Below are 18,603 nucleotides of genomic sequence, written 5' to 3' on the forward strand. Positions count from 1 at the left end.
AGCATAAGTTATTTTGATTGCCTGCTTTCAAAATAGAGGTATTCATATGATTTCGCATTCTGGTTGGTTGCAAAGTTTTGAAACAGTGTCATTTGCATAGACTTTCTCTGCCAAATAGCACTGGTGCCCCACCAGACTGTAGCTCTTGTTATTCCACAGCATTCAACCAAACTACATTTCTCAGAATTCTGTGATAATGTTGCCAAACTGCACTAACTCTACAATACATATATGCACCCTATGTATTCATTCAAAATTCAAAAATGGAACGAAAGCTGCAAGCCACATAGGCATTATTTTGTGCTGTTCAAAAAAAAAACATCCTGAAGGATGAGCTACCCACTGGTGGTTCTGTGGATATTTCTGGGATGGCATAGGTACTATTTAAGGACACTGTGTCTACCACCATTTGGTTAAAATACAATTTGGATAAGTAACATTAAGGCTTTGTTCTGGACTCAGTGGTGCTCTTTGGGAAAGGGGGAGGAGGGAGTAAAGCTTTCTATTTCAGTATTCAGTACAGACAGATCTCCTTTGGTGAATGTGGCCAAAAATTCAAAGCTACAGGGCTGGCCCACCCCTCTTCAGTGCTGCAAAACATTTTCAAAACACTACTTCATGTTGTGATAGCACTGCCGCCAGTTACATTGCAAATAGTAATTAATGAATTCACTTAACCATATGTGGTCAACAATTGGTTCAATATGACAACTAAGTGTCTAAACCGTGTAAGAATTAAATAATGATTGTTTGCAAAATGACACCTTCCAAATGATGTAAATAGACTTACCACTGGAAATGGGAACATTTCTGGCTCTGGAATAGGCCTAATGATGGGTAGCTCCCGTATGAGCTGCACCACTACTGAAATATTGCCTTGTTCCCATGTTTAAATAAATGTTAACATTAATATGACAATATAATTTGTATTTGGTTAAATAATTAAGGAGGGAACCTCCGCTGGTGCAGCAGGTTAAACTGTTGAGCTGGTGAACTTGCTGACCAAAAGGTTGGTGGTTCGAGTCTGGGGAGCGGGGTGAGCTCCCGCTATTAGTCCCATGTTCTGCCAACCTAGCAGTTCGAAAACATGCAAATGTGACTAGATTAATAGGTACTGCTATGGCGGGAAGGTAACGGCGCTCCATGCTGGCCACATGACCTTGGAGGTATCTACAGACAACGCTGGCTCTTTGGCTTAGAAACGGAGATGAGCACCAACACCCAGAGTCGGACACGACTAGACTTACTCAGGGGGAAACCTTTACCTTTTAGTTATATAATGTCAAATCTCATATCCATGTGTGATGCCACTGTCTAGTCTAGAAGCACATGGAATTATTTTAAAAGTAGCTGAAAAGGTGGGATGTAAGAAAGTGCATTGGGACGGTTGCTGACAAACCAGAAAGTTGAAGAGTATGGAACGGTTAGGGTTTTTATTACTTGTGTGACTGTAATTCCATACAGAGTCATTTAATTCTAACAAGTATGTGATCTGGCTTCGCTTCCAAGATAACATTTATCTGAAGGAAATTACATGTTTACACCGTAAATGGTCTCTGATTACTATGTGCACGTTTAGCCAATTTTCTGCCTCTGTGGAGTGAGAGCCTAAAATGATATCTGAAGGATTGCAAGGCCTTTATGATTATCCTGTGTGAGAAGAAAATATTAAAAAGCAAACGCTAACGAAGTATCTGGAATACCGGTAATCGATTAAATCTCACATCAGCTAGAGTAGATGCGTTTAATCAATTTCTGAATGATACATCAAAATTTAAGTAAATATTGTTAATTCAGTTCTGATTGGGAGTCACAATTAGATTTAGTCAAAGAGTTTATTTATTTGAAAAAATTAGCACTACTTCCTCTCCAGGCAATTTTATGTAATTATTTGAAAGGCAGAAGCAAATCATAATTCACCCATATAAATAACTAAATAACATTTTTCTATGGTATTGACCTCCCTGGATGAGGCCTCAGAAAAGCAGTGGGCATGTAATACAACAAAAGGGAAAACCTAGAAGAACTAGTGAAGCAGACATGGAAAGTAGCGAAAGAGAGCAGAGGGTTCATTGAGCTCCCTGCCTTTTTATTTTCTCAGATATACAAGTATTAATTTTAAACTATAACTAGGGACAATAAAAGAATAAAAAGAAACAAGTACAATTAAAGAAAAACAAGTATAATTAAGTAATTAATTTATCTCTCTTTCTTTGTACCCTGCCATATCTCCCCATGGGGACTCAAGGCAGCTTCCAATTTATTTATTTATTTATTTATTTACAGCATTTATATTCCGCCCTTCTCACCCCGAAGGGGACTCAGGGCGGATCACATTACACATATAGGCAAACATTCAATGCCTTTTAACATAGGACAAAGACAAACAACATAGCTCCGAGAGGGCCTCGAACTTATGACCTCCTGGTCAGTGATTCATTGCAATTAATTGCACTGGCTTGCTCTCCCGTCTGCGCCCTAGCCCTGGGCCCCACAGCTTCCAACATACCCTGTTTCCCCTAAAATAAGACATCCCCAGAAAATAAGACCTAGTAGAGGTTTTGCTGAATTGCTAAATATAAGGCCTCCCCCGAAAGTAAGACCTAGCAAAGTTTTTGTTTGGAAGCATGCCCGCCAAACAGAACATCAGAACACGCAGGATCGGTAAATGTACATACCATAGATTGTTGTACATGGAAATAATGGTAGTAACAAGAAATTCTTGATAAGATTCACAGTTTGTCTGGTTATGCTGGTTTGTGATGACAACTACTGTACAGGATATAATAAATGTTCAATTTTTTGTTCATCAATAAATGTGAATTCTTCTTCATGGAAAAGTAAGACATCCCCTAAAAATAAGACCTAGAGCATCTTTGGGAGCAAAAATTAATATAAGACACTGTCTTATTTTCGGGGAAACACGGTAGTAACAGCCAAATATTCAATGTCTATATAAACAAAAAAACCATAAAACTTTTAAACAAAATACAATACTAAACATTGTTCAATAAGTTAAAATAAAAAGTTGCATTAAATAATTATTATTAAAAGCAATTAAACCAGCTGTGGTAATTCTAGGATCTTTGTAACCTGCAGCAATTCCTCTAGCTCATCTCCATTCTTTCTTCTTGACTGTGTTCATATTTTTGCATGTTATATCTTTTTTCCAAAAAATATTTTTGGTTCTTTGGTGGTTTCCAACTAGCTGGATTTCAATTAATAAAGAGTTGCCATTATTTGCAAACCCTTCCAGCCTTTTAACTTGGTAAAGAGTTTTTCACTGTACTATATACCTGTTCTTTCTATGTGTTTATACTGAGTTCCTTCATACCTTTGTTCTTTGTTGTTGCAGTCTAGCTGCAAGTAAAAGAAGTGTATTAAATTCTTGTGGGATAGACCTATATGTGGGTCATCAAAATAAATAAAATCAGAAGTTGTTTGGTTTAATTGCTTGATTGGTTATTTATTTTTTAAGTTTTTTGTCATTTTATTCCTCCTTAGTTTAATAGTTCGAAAGTCTGTCTATATGTGGATGAATCTAACTGTCCATTTACTTACCAATATCTGGTTGGATTTGGTTTAAATGACATCTATACACGATCATAACTGCTATATCTGTTTATATCTGGCATGAAGGGGAAATTATGATCATAAAGGATTCCAGTTTTGATTTTCTCCTTTATTAACTACATCATTTTCCCAGGATACATTTAATCCTGTAATTTTCCCAAATTGGTGGGTGATTTTATTATTGAACATTTCTGAAGCTAATCTAATTGTATTTACCCTTAAAGAATCCCTGTTGGTCATTCTGGAGGTTTCAGAAGTCTCTATTCTGGAGGTTTCCATACAAATCACTTCTCAAAGTTTAAAAATGAGACTTTGATGAGCTATTGTTGTTTGAAACTGTTCTGCATACAATTAAAATCTTGTGTGTGTGTGAGGGGAAGATAGATAAGAATATTTAACAATGTTAAAACAGTTACAAAATATTTCAGGGCATGGTCCAAATAACACCATAGTTGTTCACTAATTGGCTCTATCCAATTAGCTTTTGGTGCAAACCAGCACAATGATATTCTCAGAACTTGACTCTGCACAGGAAAAGGTGTGTCTATTTTGAAGGGGAAGATCTTACCTTCAAAGTAGTTCAACTACTCTAACCATGTTAGAGAATAGCTTTAAACACTGAACCAAGACACAAGCCACACCTCTTACACTGTGGGAAAGGTAAGACATAAGAAAAGACAAAAGCTCCTTCTCCCAGTCCTCCTGTTTGTGTAGCTGCACACATTACTCTCTTTGATTACATTACAAGCAAAGGCAGTCATGATGGCACTATGGCAGGATGTAAGTGATAAAAGAAGGGGAACAAACAGAGAAATTATAAAGAGCTAACAGGCAAATGTTTATAGGATTAAATTTTATCATTTGAAAACATCTGGACATGTTTAAAGAACAAAGTTGCAGAAAAGATACTTTACATTCCAAGAAAGATACTCCCAGTACTATGAAACATTAAAAAAATTGGATGTATACAATATGTTGCTAGGAGCTCATATAAAAATAAAAATTTGGATGGCAACTTGCTATCTCCCAACCATCACATGCCCTAGATAATGTTTTCTTTTTTGTGCAAATGTTTTTTTTATTTTAAATGGTACAAACACAAGAAGATAAAACATAACAAGACACAAAAATAAAAACAAAACCACACATTGGGGCATAGGGGGTCCAGGAAGGAAGGAGGGAACATAAGATAAAGTAGTTAGGGAGGGGTGATGGTGAATGGAAAAAGGAACCCAGTCTTCCTTAGTCAAGGTCTATTGGGGGGAAGATTTAGGCGGGGGGGGGAGGGGGAAAGGGGGAGAGAAACAGGAGGGGGTATGTAGGGAGTAAGGGGGGAGTAAGGGGGTGACTTCCATTTTCTTCTTCTTCCTTTTTCTTCTTTAACTTGTTTAATTCAACATTTATAATCTTTCATTAAATAGTCCTCAAAAATAGTCCAATCTGTTTCTTTCATTGCTCTGCCATTGATTCTCTTGATCAAAAAAGTTAATTTGTCCATTTCCTTTATTTCTAAAATTTTGTCTATCCAAAGCTCTTTCGTTGGTATAGTTTCAGATTTCCATAATCTTGCTAGGACCATTCTTGCTGCCGTAATACAAAAGGTAAAAAGTTTGTCAGTATTCAAATCAAGCTTATAGGTAGGGTCATATAGCCCTAACAGGAGAAGCTCTGGTTTCAATTCAAAGTTAATTTTGAAGATTTTGGTACATTCCTCTTGGACCATTTTCCAATATTTCCCTATCTTTTTGCAGTTCCACCACATGTGGAAATAAGATCCTATCTGTTCTTTACACCTCCAACATTTGTTATTAACATTTTTGTACATCAACCCCAGCTTTTTAGAGGTTAGGTACCATCTGTGTAAAAGTTTTAGCCAGTTCTCCTGAAGATCTGTTGCATAAGTATATTTTAATTTCTTTGTCCAAATTTGTTCCCGTTCATCTAGTAGAATTGATCTGCCTATGTTATTGGCCCATTTAATCATAGAATTAATTATTAGATAATGTTTTCTAAAGTTGGCAAACTCGCTCCTAACAGCAGAAAGGCCTTTTAAAACTTTCTTTTCCTACAAACCATGTTTAGTTTCTTTCAGGTATAATAAGGCTGAATAATCTGCCTTCTCTTTCTTCATTAAGGGCTGCTTCTTTTATTACCTTTTCCTTCTCTTAATTTTAACTCAAATGTACCTGCAGTGGTTAAAGTGTATGTTTCGAATTGCAAGTGTTCAACAAATCTCCATGAATGTGATCCACTCGAAATTCATTTCTGATTTGGATATGACTATTCAGATGAAAAGATGCCCATCCTCATCTTTAGTTTCAAAGTTAGAATTGTGGCAGAAATAAGACCAAGCACGAACAACACCCAGTTTTTCACGAAATCCTCCTGTTGCACAGCCAATGATTGTCATAAATGGCTGGGCCTTATAAACACGCTCAGGAAATAGAAGAATATGCATATTTTATGAAGAAGGTTGCTTGATGCACGAAAAGAAGGCCCAGATTCTTTTTCTGGAAAGTATACCACCTAAACTGTACAGATGTGGAGAAGAGATCTTTAAAACGACCTTAGCAGTAAATGAAATGAAAATGGGGAGAAGGGACTGGCAAGGATGCTAAATTCAGGCTGTAGAACCGTCAAAACCAACACCTAGAAATGAGTCTGGAAAAACACTTGTAGGCTGCATTGGTACAGAAGTACTGTCACCTCCTTTCAGAGGTAGATGCTATTTCCTATAGAACAGCATAAAATCATTGAGTGGGGCCTTATGTGCCAACAAGTCCAAACCACTACTCAATATAGGATATCCAATTCAAGCACCCAGCAGGTAGCTGCCCAGCATCTTTTTGAGGGTAGCCAGAGAGGGGACCTCAGCATCTCCTTAGGTCATTCTTTCCATTGTTGCACTGCTCTTACCGATAAGAAGTTATCCTTAATGATCAAACAAAATCTATCCTTCTGTACCTGTAAACCTTTAGGCCTTGAAATAGTGAAAAGTATGATAATGTGACCCCTCAGTCTTCTCTTCACCAAGTTGAACATATCCTTCAATATTTCTTCTTAACAACCTGGTGCAGCTTGTCTTTATCCTTCTTAAAACAAAGTGATGAGGTCTGACCGGCACAGAATATAGGGGGACTATTACTTCCCTTGCCTTAAAAAACTATTAATGCAACTAAAATAGCATTTGCATTTTTGCTACAGCATCAATTTGCAGGCTCATGGTCAATTTGTTTTCAACAATATTCACATGGTCCTTTTTGCATATAATACTGCTCAGTCTTTTTATATCTGTGTATTTGGGGGGTGTCTAAAATAGAAATTTGCATTTGTGTCTATCATTTTTTTGATTAATTTATATCAATATTAATTAAGGTGATTAACTGCAACATTCACACTGGCTTCCAACTGACAAATAACTCTTCTCACGCTCTGGACTTTCCACAGATATATATTAACCTTCCTTGCTTAGTTTCTCCATGCTTCACAACCTCTGAGGATGCCTGCCATAGATATGGGCGAAACATCAGGAGAGAATACTTCTGGAACATGGCCATACAGCCCGGAATATATACAACAACCCTGTGATCCTGGCCATGAAAGCCTTCAGCAACACATATATCTAGTTTTCTAGTTTATCATAATCCTTTTGAATTATGTCTTCCAATGTGTTAGCCCCCCGCTCCCAGTTTTATATCATCTGCAAACTCTATAAACATTCCCTCCATCCTGTCATCTAAGTCATTAGAAGGATTGTACTGGAAATTTAATCTCCTCTTTCTACACACTGATATATTACAACGCTTCTCAGCTTAAACCACACTCCCATATCACTGGTGTAATGAATCTGCTCTGGTTGTTAAATTTCAGACTTCGAGTGAGCTATCCAAGGTGCTGAGCTCTCTTCAAAACTGGTCCAGCACTTTCACCAGTATTAACTTTGTATCTATTTCTATGTCTGCTTGAACTGTAAGTTCCTTCCTTCGTTCCTTCCTTCCTTTTTCAGCTCCCACTTCAGATATCAGCCACAACCAATGTCTAAATAACAACTATACCTAACTCAACTGACTGCGAATCTGTCAATGACCACAGTTTTTCTTTCTCCATCTCCCAACTGATTCTATGATTCTATGATCCACAAACACTCCATGGACTATCATTGGCTCATCTGTGGCATGCAGATGCCTTCTGACTGTCTGGAGTAAAACCCTGTGTGAATTCATCCCACCACTGACAAAGATGCCTCTACTAATTTGAATCTGACAAAAACTATGCTGTAACATCCAGCAAAATAATAACAGCCAGCAACTCCAATAGGTTGTTAGGAATTGTAGTAGTTGAAGTCCAAAACATCAGGAGGGCCGAAGTTTGCCATTGCCTGAGCTAGGGGATATGGCATCATTTTTACTTTTCTTTGTAAATTATAATAAATTAGTATTTTGAATACTACTTCTGTTTCAAAGCAAAATCTATTTATTACATTGATGTATTCCCTAAAGAGCAAATGTGTCTATACATTTTATGAACTAACATCTGGGCTTCAAGTCAGTTTTTTCAATTGAAATAAAACTTTCAGAATCCTCTCCCATAGGAAAAAAGAAAAATGAAAGATTAACAGGTGCCCAGTTCTCTTGCTGTCGTAACTTTAATCCTTCAGTGCCTAGAACAATGTTTTTGGCAACAGTAGTATTAAGAACAGCCAAAAGTCCCAGATTCTTTTGTAACCATTAAATTAGCTTGGGGGAAAAAGAAGCAGAATGTGGGAAAGTGTGTAAATAATCACATTATAGTGATGGTCACTTAAAAACCCCTTGTGCTTCTACATTCCAATCTGGGAATAGCTTACTATCACTATCAAGATGAAAGAACCTACCTTTCAGGAGATCAGCAATAATAAATTCCTAAAAGTTACTGGGTGTACAAGATACCCAACATCTCTTAAAGGCTTGGTCTCAGCAAACAAAACTAGGCTAGTTTTTCTCTCTTTTTTGCAGTTTCCATGGGGACGGAGCCCAAAAAATAATTAGTAATTGGCAATGCTTAGATTTTGGCACAGTGTCCAAGTTCCTGCAGGGGTAACTGGATTTAGAAGATCAGAACATGGATGAAATAATCCTGTTCTTTCTGATGAAATGTGTATTTGATAACTAAGCACAACTGTATTGCCCCAATGGTTTATAAACTATTTAGTGGCACCCATATGTATCCAAAACCTCAATTTCCATAAGATTTTGTTTAAATGTAAAAAGAGAGCTACAATTACAAAAATTATGAAAACTTCATCTTTTTAAGAAATACTTGTGAGGCCATGGCATTTATTATGTGTTCCCTAAAACTGTCTGCCTCTTTTCAATCCAATAGTGCTGAAACAGAGCTGGTCACAAAACTGAAGCAGTCTGTTCTGATTTATTTCTGGCACTTATTTGAAAAAACAACTCATAGTCTTATTTTTGTCATTCACAGAAGCTGAGTGTCACATGGAGTATGAAAGCACCATCATAAATTCCTGGGAACCTGCCCACTGCAATTCAGACATATTTGCTTTAGCCTTAATTGACAACTGCAAATAAATGCATTCATATATGCACAAGGGATATATAGTGTAATATCACAATTCTATAATGCAATGAATCCTCATGGGGTGGAGATGGGAGATTTGCAGGTAGATTTGCTATCTGGAAAGTACTAGGATTCATAAAATAGGTAAAACACTGCTGCAAAAGAAGAGTGGCTTTGCTGTTACCCACCCCGTTAGTTATGTTATAAAAATTTTGTGCACAATGCTACCATGTCAAAAATATCAACAACCACTAAAAGCAAGTCCTTGGTATCTATTGAGGTTTGGCTACATGCTCCTTGTGGATATCAACATTTGTGGATGCTCAAGTCCCATTATATATACATAAAGGAATATTAAAATGATGTCCCTTATATAAAATAGCAAAATCAAAATGTGATTTTTGGATTTTTTTAAAATTCAGGCTATGGATGGTTCAATCCATTCATGTACAATCTGTGGATATGAGAAGCAGATTGCACCATATTTCTGTCCATTAGCAAAACCATTTCCTTCCTCTTTGCTGTGCATAACCCATCAGTGGTTCACAGATGGGCACCAGCCCACAGATCGCTGTATTGAGGAGCACTGTTCTAAAGCATTTTTGAAAAAAAAAACAACTTAAAAAAAAGACAGAATTAATTTTTAAAAGTATGTGTGAGTTGGTTATTCCTGGTGGAGCTATCAATATCATAATCATAATATCTTGCCTTTTTTTTCAAGATTGGGACTCAAAATATCATATACATGAGAAAGGTTACAATAAAACATACAAAAAGTTAACTTTAAACCTTATTAAACTATTAACCATATTAAAACATGCATTAAATAATTTTAAAAGTTAAACAATGCTGTTAAAAAATAATACAGTTTTTATTATCCTTTCCTCAAAAGATCTGAACTGTAAAAACTTATCTGAATAAAAGGAGTCTTTGCCTGCTAACCAAGGGTCAGGAAAGAAGTGGCGATTCTAGTGCTCTAAGGTGGAAGCTCCAAAGTCTGAGGCAGCCATTGAGAAGACCTGCTCTTGTGTTCCTACAAACACACCTATCAGGGTGATGGGACTGAAAGAAGGGCCTTTTCAGTAGATCTCAAGGTCCAAGTAGACTTGTATAGGGAAATATGGTCTGCCAGATAGGTTGCAGCTAAGCTGTCACAAAGCTTTACTGGTCATAACCAGCACAACGGACTGCCTTTGATAATTGCATACCCCATTTACATAGCATTCATTGGGCCATTTCACATGTCACAGCCTAGCAAAGAACCATACAAAACCTGGCCTGTTAAGTATAGATAGTCTGGTGGTGCATACTTTCCAATTGTGCTTACTGGCAATTGGAGCAGCTAAACAAACCACAGAATGTTTATATTGCTTGAATTCAGGACACATCACCCCTTTGGTTTTTCTCCTCTCCAGAAAGTCGGGGAAAGATGCTATTAAATGAACAATTGTTTCTTTCTGGGGGACAGGGCAAGGTGAAATACAGGCATTTGGATGACTTGATGTGTCAACAGTTGTGATTAGCTGCTCTTAGGCCCCTTCCACCCAGATGTATAAAATCCACATTGAACAGGATTATATGGCAGTGTGGTCTCAGATAATCCAGCTCAAAGCAAATATTGTGAATTATCTGCCTTGACATTTTGGGTTATTTGGTGTGTGGAAGGCCACTTAGTGTGAGTAGGAACAGTTAACAGTTTGCATCGTATGCTGCTTATGTTCAGTGAGTCAGGTTTCCCACATTTCCCTGGCTTGTCATGGGAAGACATTACCCCAACTGACATTTTATGGAAGAAGAAAAAAACGCATCTCCCCAGGAACAAAGTACTGCTGTTTGATGGGGTCACAAAGTGCAAAGTAAGAGAATGCCAAAAGTCATATAGATGTCATACACAACTAAGTAACAGTAGCTTTTTAGAGGTTGAACTTTAAGCTTATAGATACATTTCATTGCTTTCAAACTACTTCTTTCTTTCTAAATCGCATCCCATAAAACCTATCATATAATCCTATTCTATATGTTTACTGAGAAGGTCCACTGTGCTAAATGGGTCCTCCTCCAAAATACACAGAATTTCAGCCCTAAAGTGCAAGTTTAGTCAGAAGGGAGTCTCATTGGCTTTACAATTGTAATCTTTGTTCTGCTTTCATATTCTGCTTATTTTCTATGATGCTCTGCTTTCAGGTAAGCCTTTAAACAGAAGTAAGAACCATGCAATTCAGTATATATTTTCCAAAAAGGGTATACATTGGATTTCAATATAAGAGCCTTCACTTCACTAGTAGCAGGTAAAAAGGGGAGCCAACATGGTGTAGTGGTTTGACTAGGATTCTGGGAAACCGGGGTTCAAATTCCTATTCAGCATGGAAACCTGTTAAATGAACTTGAGCAAGTAACACTTTCTCAGTCTTGGAGGAAAACAATAGCAAACCTCTTCTGAAGAAACATTGCCAGGAAAACCCTATGATAAGACTTGTCATATAGTGGAGATTGACTTGAAAGCTCATAACACACACAACCTTGGAAAACCATCTGCTTAATTCTGTGAATTGGTTTTGCTTTAAAGTGATGATATATTTATTTATTTTATTTATTTTATTTCCATCATTTCTATCCCGCCCTTCTCACCCGAAGAGACTAAGGGCGGGTTACAAAATTGGCAGATATATAATATTTCCATATAGTATTATGGAAATCAATGACATCAACAAATGTGGCCAAGACAACCCCACAATAGGTTCACTTTAGAGTTGCCTTGAATCAGAAACAATTTGGGGCACATCTACACAGAATTTAGGTTAGATGTGCCTGCAGGGAGCTGCGTTAAGGTCAACTTAATGCAGTCTTGCCCCATATTAACCAAAATTGGGGGGTAGTCTGAATTCTGGTCCAGAATTTTGACTATTCTCAAACTTTGGACATGTCTGAACAGTGGGGACAGTTTTAGAATGGAACTGGCTGCAACTGTTCTCACCGCTATCCTGTGTTTCCCAGGCTTGGGTGACCCCGAGGACATGGGGTGGAAGTGCCCCCCCCCCGCCCATTCTCCATGCCACAGTGATCTCCAGCTGTCACCTGTCTGCCATCCCTGCAGTGACATTGGCTAGGGTAATGGGGTGATCAGGAGAGGAGAGGAAAATGTGATTTTTCATTTCCCTCTCCACCTCGTTGCTCCACCATCTAGATGGCAGGCAGGTAAGACACGTGTTGCAACCATGGTGTGGAGGATGGGAGGGGATGGTATGGTGGTCATCCTTCTGGATGTTCAGGGCTCCCTTTGCCTCCAGTAGCTTGGGGGGGGGGTGCCTGTCTGACCCATCCTAGGACTGACCAGCATAATGCCACACTGGATCAGACCAGGTGTAGTGTGCCAATGTAGATCTACCCTGGAAAGCCAACCTTTTGAGTAAGATCTGTGGCATGCAGATGTCTTCTGACTGTCTGGAGTAAAACCCTGTGTGAATTCATCCCACTACTGACAAACACGCCTCTACTAATTTGAATCTGACAAAAACTATGCTGTAACATCCAGCAAAATAGTAACAGCCAGCAACTCCAATAGGTTGTTAGGAATTGTAGTAGTTGAAGTCCAAAACATCAGGAGGGCCGAAGTTTGCCATTGCCTGAGCTAGGGGATATGGCATCATTTTTACTTTTCTTTGTAAATTATAATAAATCAGTATTTTGAATACTACTTCTATTTCAAAGCAAAATCTATTTATTAAATTGATGTATTCCCTAAAGAGCAAATGTGTCTATACATTTTGTGAACTAACATCTGGGCTTCAAGTCAGTTTTTTCAATTGAAATAAAACTTTCAGAATCCTCTCCCATAGGAAAAAAGAAAAATGAAAGATTAACAGGTGCCCAGTTCTCTTGCTGTCGTAACTTTAATCCTTCAGTGCCTAGAACAATGTTTTTGGCAACAGTAGTATTAAGAACAGCCAGAAGTCCCAGATTCTTTTGTAACCATTAAATTAGCTTGGAAAAAAGATGCAGAATGTGGGAAAGTGTGTAAATAATCACATTATAGTGATGGTCACTTTAAAACCCCTTGTGCTTCTACATTCCAATCTGGGAATAGCTTACTATCACTATCAAGATGAAAAGAACCTACCTTTCAGGTGATAAGCAATAATAAATTCCTAAAAGTTACTGTCATCTAGATGGCAGGCAGGTAAGGCACATGTTGCAACCATGGCATGGAGGATGGGAGGGGATGGTAAGGTGTTCATCCTTCTGGGTATTCGGGGCTCCCTTTGCCTCCAGTAGCTGGGGAGGGGGGGTGCCTGTCTGACCTGTCCTAGGACTGACCAGCATATGCCACACTGGATCAGACCAGGTGTAGTGTGTCAATGTAGATCTACCCTGGAAAGCTAACCTTTTGAGTAAGAACAAATTCTGTTTGTATCTTTGCGATATCTGGAATCAGATCCTGAGATATAGGAGTAGTGTGAAGGAGCCTATATCTTGTGAACATTTGTGAGTGAAAGCAATCTAAAAATGAACTTAGAAACATAACTCTGAACAGCAGAGTTTGCTAGCTCTAATTCATTGTACCAAATATAATGCTGACCTCAAAGCACAGTAAGCAGTATTTGGCTAGATATCTATTTTCTCATCTCAGCAAAAGGGCCAAGAACAACACAGAATCTTCCTAGTGGAGGCCCTCCTTACTGAAGTACAGAGTACAATAAGAATGCATTTAGTCTTCTCAATAGCAATCTAAAGATGGCAAATGAGCTTGGAGATACAATAGCCTCTCAAAGAAACAAAATATAGGGCTTGCAGAAAATTGGTTCAGGCATCAGAGTGCACACCTATGGTGAATGTTTGTTTCATTGAAGTAGTGATTCAATTTAGAGGAAACTACAATGTTCGGTTCTAATGTTTAAAAAGTAAGGTTATCTTATCTTGACTTTCCGCTCTATATTACAGTACTCTCTCCACATGCAAATCAGAGAGCAGGAAAGCCAGGATTGTTTAGAGGATTCTCTGAGAAAAGAAGTACCAGGCACTGAGTTCATTAACAGAGTCATTTAACTCAAATCCTTTTGTGCTTGAATCAGGGCCGGCCGGAGATAATTTTTAATGGGAAGCGGGGGTGCTGAAAAGCGCCCCCGCCACCGGCCCCGCCTCCCGCGCCCTGGCCCCGCCTCCCACGCTGCGTGGGAGGCGGGGCCATGGCGATTAGTGAGGGGGCGGGGCCACAGTTGGCCCCGCCCCCGCCCAGCGTGCCCTGGCCCCGCCTCCCACGCTGCGTGGGAGGCGGGGCCAGGGCACGCTGGGCGGGGGCGGGGCCAGAGTTGGCCCCGCCTCCCACGCTACTCCCACTCGCCCGTCTGGCCTTCCTAGCAGGCCAGAAAGCAGCGGAGGTCCCTCCAGGCCGCGATTGCGGCCTGGAGGGACCTCCGCTGCTTTCTGGCCTGGTAGGAAAGGCCAGACGGGCGAGCGGGAGTAGCGGAGGCGGAGCCAGCTCTGACGCCGCTCCCCCCCCGCCCAGCGTGCCTTGGCCCTGCCTCCCACGCAGCGTGGGAGGCGGGGCCAAGGCACGCTGGGCGGGGGGGGGGAGCGGCGTCAGAGCTGGCCCCGCCTCCCACGCTACTCCCGCTCGCCCGTCTGGCCTTTTCAAGCAGGCCAGACGGGCCAGGGCGCACTGGGCGGGAGGCGGGGCACCGTCAGGGCGGTGCCCCGCCTCCCGCCCAGCCTGACGGCGCCCCCCCGGGCCTGCGCCCGAGGCGGCGGCGTCAGCTGCCGCATGAGTGGGGCCGGCCCTGGCTTGAATTGAACTTACCACTTCAGCACACTAGAGTTTGGATCCACTTTAAGTCCACTTTAGGGAGGGGCCTTTGAACGGCTCAGCCAGACAGGTCCTGGGCCTCACTAAACTACAAACCATAGAATTCTGCAGGAGGCAGAAACTGGGTTTATAGTGGATAAATGCTCAAGTGTGAGGAGGCCCTTATACTACTCTCCCACAGATGATGGATCTGAACCAAACTTGGCACACAGACCCCCATGACCAACAAAAAATACTGGAGAGGTTTGGGGAGAATTGACCCTGGAAGATTGGAGCTGTAGTTCACTCAAAACCAAAGTGCACTATGAATCCAACTGATGATGGATCTGGACCTAACTTGGCAATGCTGGAGGGGTTTGGGGAGAATCAACCCTGGAGGATTGGAGCTGTAGTTCACCCAGAATTAAAGCGTACTTTGGAACCCCTGGTGACACAGCATGTTAAAGTGCTAAGCTGCTGAACTTGTGGACCGAAAATTCGCAGATTCAAATCCGGGGAGCGGAATGAGTGCCTGCTGTTCGCCCCAGCTTCTGCCAACCTAACAGTTCAAAAACATGCAAATGTGAGTAGATCAATAGGTACAGCTCTGGCTGGAAGGTAACGGTGCTCCATGCAGTCATGCCAGCTACATGACCTCGGGGGTGTCTACGGACAATGCCGGCTCTTTGGCTTAGAAATGGAGATGAGTATCAACCCCCAGAGTCAGGTACGAATGGACTTCATGGGGAGAATTGACCCTGGAGGATTGGAGCTGTAGTTAATCCAAAATCAAAGCGCACTCTGTATCCAACTGATGATGGGTCTGGACCTAACTTGGCAATACTGGGGGGTGGGGGGTAGAGTTGACCTTGGAGGATTGGAGCTGGGGTTCACCCCAAACCAAAGCGCACTCTGAGCCCAACTGGTGATGGCCCTGGATCTAACTTGGCACATGGGCCGAAACATGTCCCTCTATCATTTCCTTCTTCCCCTTGGTTGTCCCGGGACTTCCTCCATGCCTATGCCGTGCCAAGGGCAGGAGACGGTCCTCCTTGGCGGCTGCTCCTTTGGCCCATTCCAGCTCCCTTGCCCTCTTTGAGAGGCGCCCTTGCCCCCTTGGCGTGGGCTGCCTGGGAGTCTCCTGCCTCCTTGCCAGCCTTGCCCCCTCTGGCCCCCTCCCCTGCCCTCCCCTCGCCCACGTACCTGAGGCGGTGGATGCCGCGGAGGTCGGGCCGGAAGCCCAGCGCCGCCCAGACGTGCCTCGCCGCTCTCTTCAGCAAGGCGCGGCCGGCGGGAGAAGAAGCCATGGAGAGGCTGCGGGCTGGGCAAGGCTCGGCGCAGCCAGGAGCCGGGCGGCTGGCAACTTTCTGGCCTGTCTCGAAAGGGGCGGCGCTGCCCACTGCCCGGCCCGCCTCAAAGCCGCCGCCGCCCCGCCTGTCCGCTCGGCCGCTTCAGCGAGAGGGAAGCCAAAGCGGGCCGAGGAGGGGGCTGCTCCCTTGCGGCTTCCTGGGGGAGCCTCTCCCGCGCATTTTGGAGCGGCGGGAGGTCGCCCGGTGCCTGCCGCAACCCCCTCCCCCCCGGTCTCCTCTCGCTTTCTCTCTGTCTCTCTGTCTCTCTCTCTCGGCGCCGCCCCCGTCACAAAGCCTCGGCCAAGGCGGAGGAGGGTGGCCCCGGCTGGGAGGAGGGAGGCGCGCCTGGGGAGTGGCCCTTCGGGGGGAAGCGGGGTCAAGCAAGGCTCCTCTCAGGGCGTTGCACCGCCGGCCCTTTCTCAACCAGGCCCGCTTCCTTCTCTGCCTGGCTGCCTGCCACGCTTCGGGTTTTTCCTGCGCAGTGGCGGGAAAGAGGGCTGGGAGAAAGCCCGCTGTTTTCATTTTCTGCCTTCCCACCCCGTGGCTGGAGCGGGGCTCCGGAGGCACCGGCAACGTGGTCGAGAGCAGCGGTGCCAGACTCCCTTTCACTGACTGCCACATCAGCCTTATGCATGCCTTCAAAGGGCTCTTTCTGATTGTATGACTGCTTAAAAGCAGGATATATTCCAACCTCTCTAACAAAAGGCAACTGTAAGAACTTTGTATAAATAACGTTAATGGGACTATGTGTTGTCGAAGGCTTTCATGGCTGGAATCACTGGGTTGCTGTGAGTTTTCTGGGCTGTATTGCCTTGGACCGCAAGAAGATCCAACCAGTCCATCCTCCAGGAAATAATGCCAAGCTGCTCACTGGAGGAAAGGATATTAGAGGCAAAGATGACATACTTTGGCCACATCATGAGAAGACAGGAAAGCTTGGAGAAGGGAATGATGCTGGGGAAAATGGGAGGAAAAAGGAAGAGGGGCCCACCAAAGGCAAGATGGATGGATGGTATCCTTGAAGTGACTGGCTTGACCTTGAAGGAACTGGGGGCAGTGACTGCCAACAGGAAGCTCTGCCGTAAGCTGGTCCACGAGGTCACAAAGAGTCAGAAGCAACTGAACGAATAAACAACAACATAGCCATGTTCCAGAAGCATTCTCTTCTGCCGTTTTGCCCATATTTATAGCAGGCATCCCCAGAGGTTGTGAGGTATACTGGAAACTAGACTAGTGAGATTTATATATCTGTGGAAGTTCCAGGGTGGGAGAAAGAACTCTTTATCTGTTGGAGGCAGGTGTGAATGTTGCAATTAATCACTTTGATTAGCATTGAAAAGCCTTGCAATCAATCAGTTAATCAATTAATCACTTTGCAATCAAGATGATTAATTGCAACATTCACTCTTGTCTCCAACAGACAAGAGTTCTTTTTCCCACCCTGGAGCTTCCAGGGATATATAAACCTCCCTTGCCTAGTTTCCAATATACCTCGCAACCTCTGAGAATGTCTGCCATAGATGTGCATGAAACATCAGGAGAGAATGCTTCTGGAACATGGCCATACAGCCTGGAAAACTCACAATAACCCACTCTTATGGGATTCCTCCTAGTTTCTAATCTAAGTAACATCCTAAAGAAGTGCTGGAAACACTAATGCAAGTATTCTCAGATTAAATGGATCACCTGGATCCATTCAAATCTGGATTCAGGCACAGTTATGGAATAGAAACAGCCTTTGTTGCCTTTTTAGACAAGCTGTTAGACTAGGGGTGTGTGAATCCTGCTGGATCTTTCAGGCTCATTCAGTCCCATTTGCCATCTTATCTTTCTGGGTCATCTATCTGATATGGAATTTGAAGGAATTGTTCTGCAGCGGCTCTGGTCTATCTTGGCTCAGAGTGTTAGAGGACTATTGTTCAGCTTTTTGGCCAATGGCTTGTGGAGTTTTACAGGAGTTAATACTGTTCCCATGGCTTTTCAACATCTACATGAAGTTGCTGAGAGAGACCATCTGGAGCTTTGGGGTTGGATGCGATCAGTATGCTGATGAAAACCATCTCTCTCTCCTTTACAATTCATCCAAGGTGGCAATTGTAGTACTGAACCATTACCTGGGTGCAGTAAAAGCCTGGGTGTGAGTGAATAAACTGTAGCTCAATGCCGGCAAGATGCAAGTGCAATCTCAGTTGGAATTACAGCCTGTTCTAGGTGGGATTGCTCTCCATCTGAAAAATCAGGCTCCTAGGTTGGACCCAGTGCTGCTTCTGGAAAGTAAGGGTGCTGTAGTGGTCAGGAGCACTTTTGCCTATCTTCAGATGATATATCATCTGTGTCCTTACT

The 18,603-nt window shown here is 42.2% G+C and overlaps 1 protein-coding gene across 3 annotated transcripts in view; it reads right to left on the reverse strand.

The window, feature by feature from the left end:
- The window catches only part of acsf2 (acyl-CoA synthetase family member 2), a 62,699-nt gene extending 46,025 nt beyond the window's left edge, over positions 1-16,674 (reverse strand). Inside the window, exon 1 of one of the 3 annotated variants that reach the window (XM_062970576.1) lies at positions 16,115-16,671. In XM_062970576.1, coding sequence (XP_062826646.1) covers positions 16,115-16,218 — 104 coding nt within the window. In that variant the 5' untranslated portion in view covers positions 16,219-16,671. Of the gene's footprint in view, positions 1-16,114 lie in introns of all 3 variants that reach the window. The other 2 variants (XM_008104509.3, XM_062970577.1) reach the window with 2 other exon arrangements.
- Between the last annotated feature and the right edge of the window lie 1,929 nt (positions 16,675-18,603).

Source organism: Anolis carolinensis, chromosome 2 (assembly GCF_035594765.1).
Source record: "Anolis carolinensis isolate JA03-04 chromosome 2, rAnoCar3.1.pri, whole genome shotgun sequence".
Classification (NCBI taxonomy): domain Eukaryota; kingdom Metazoa; phylum Chordata; class Lepidosauria; order Squamata; family Dactyloidae; genus Anolis; species Anolis carolinensis.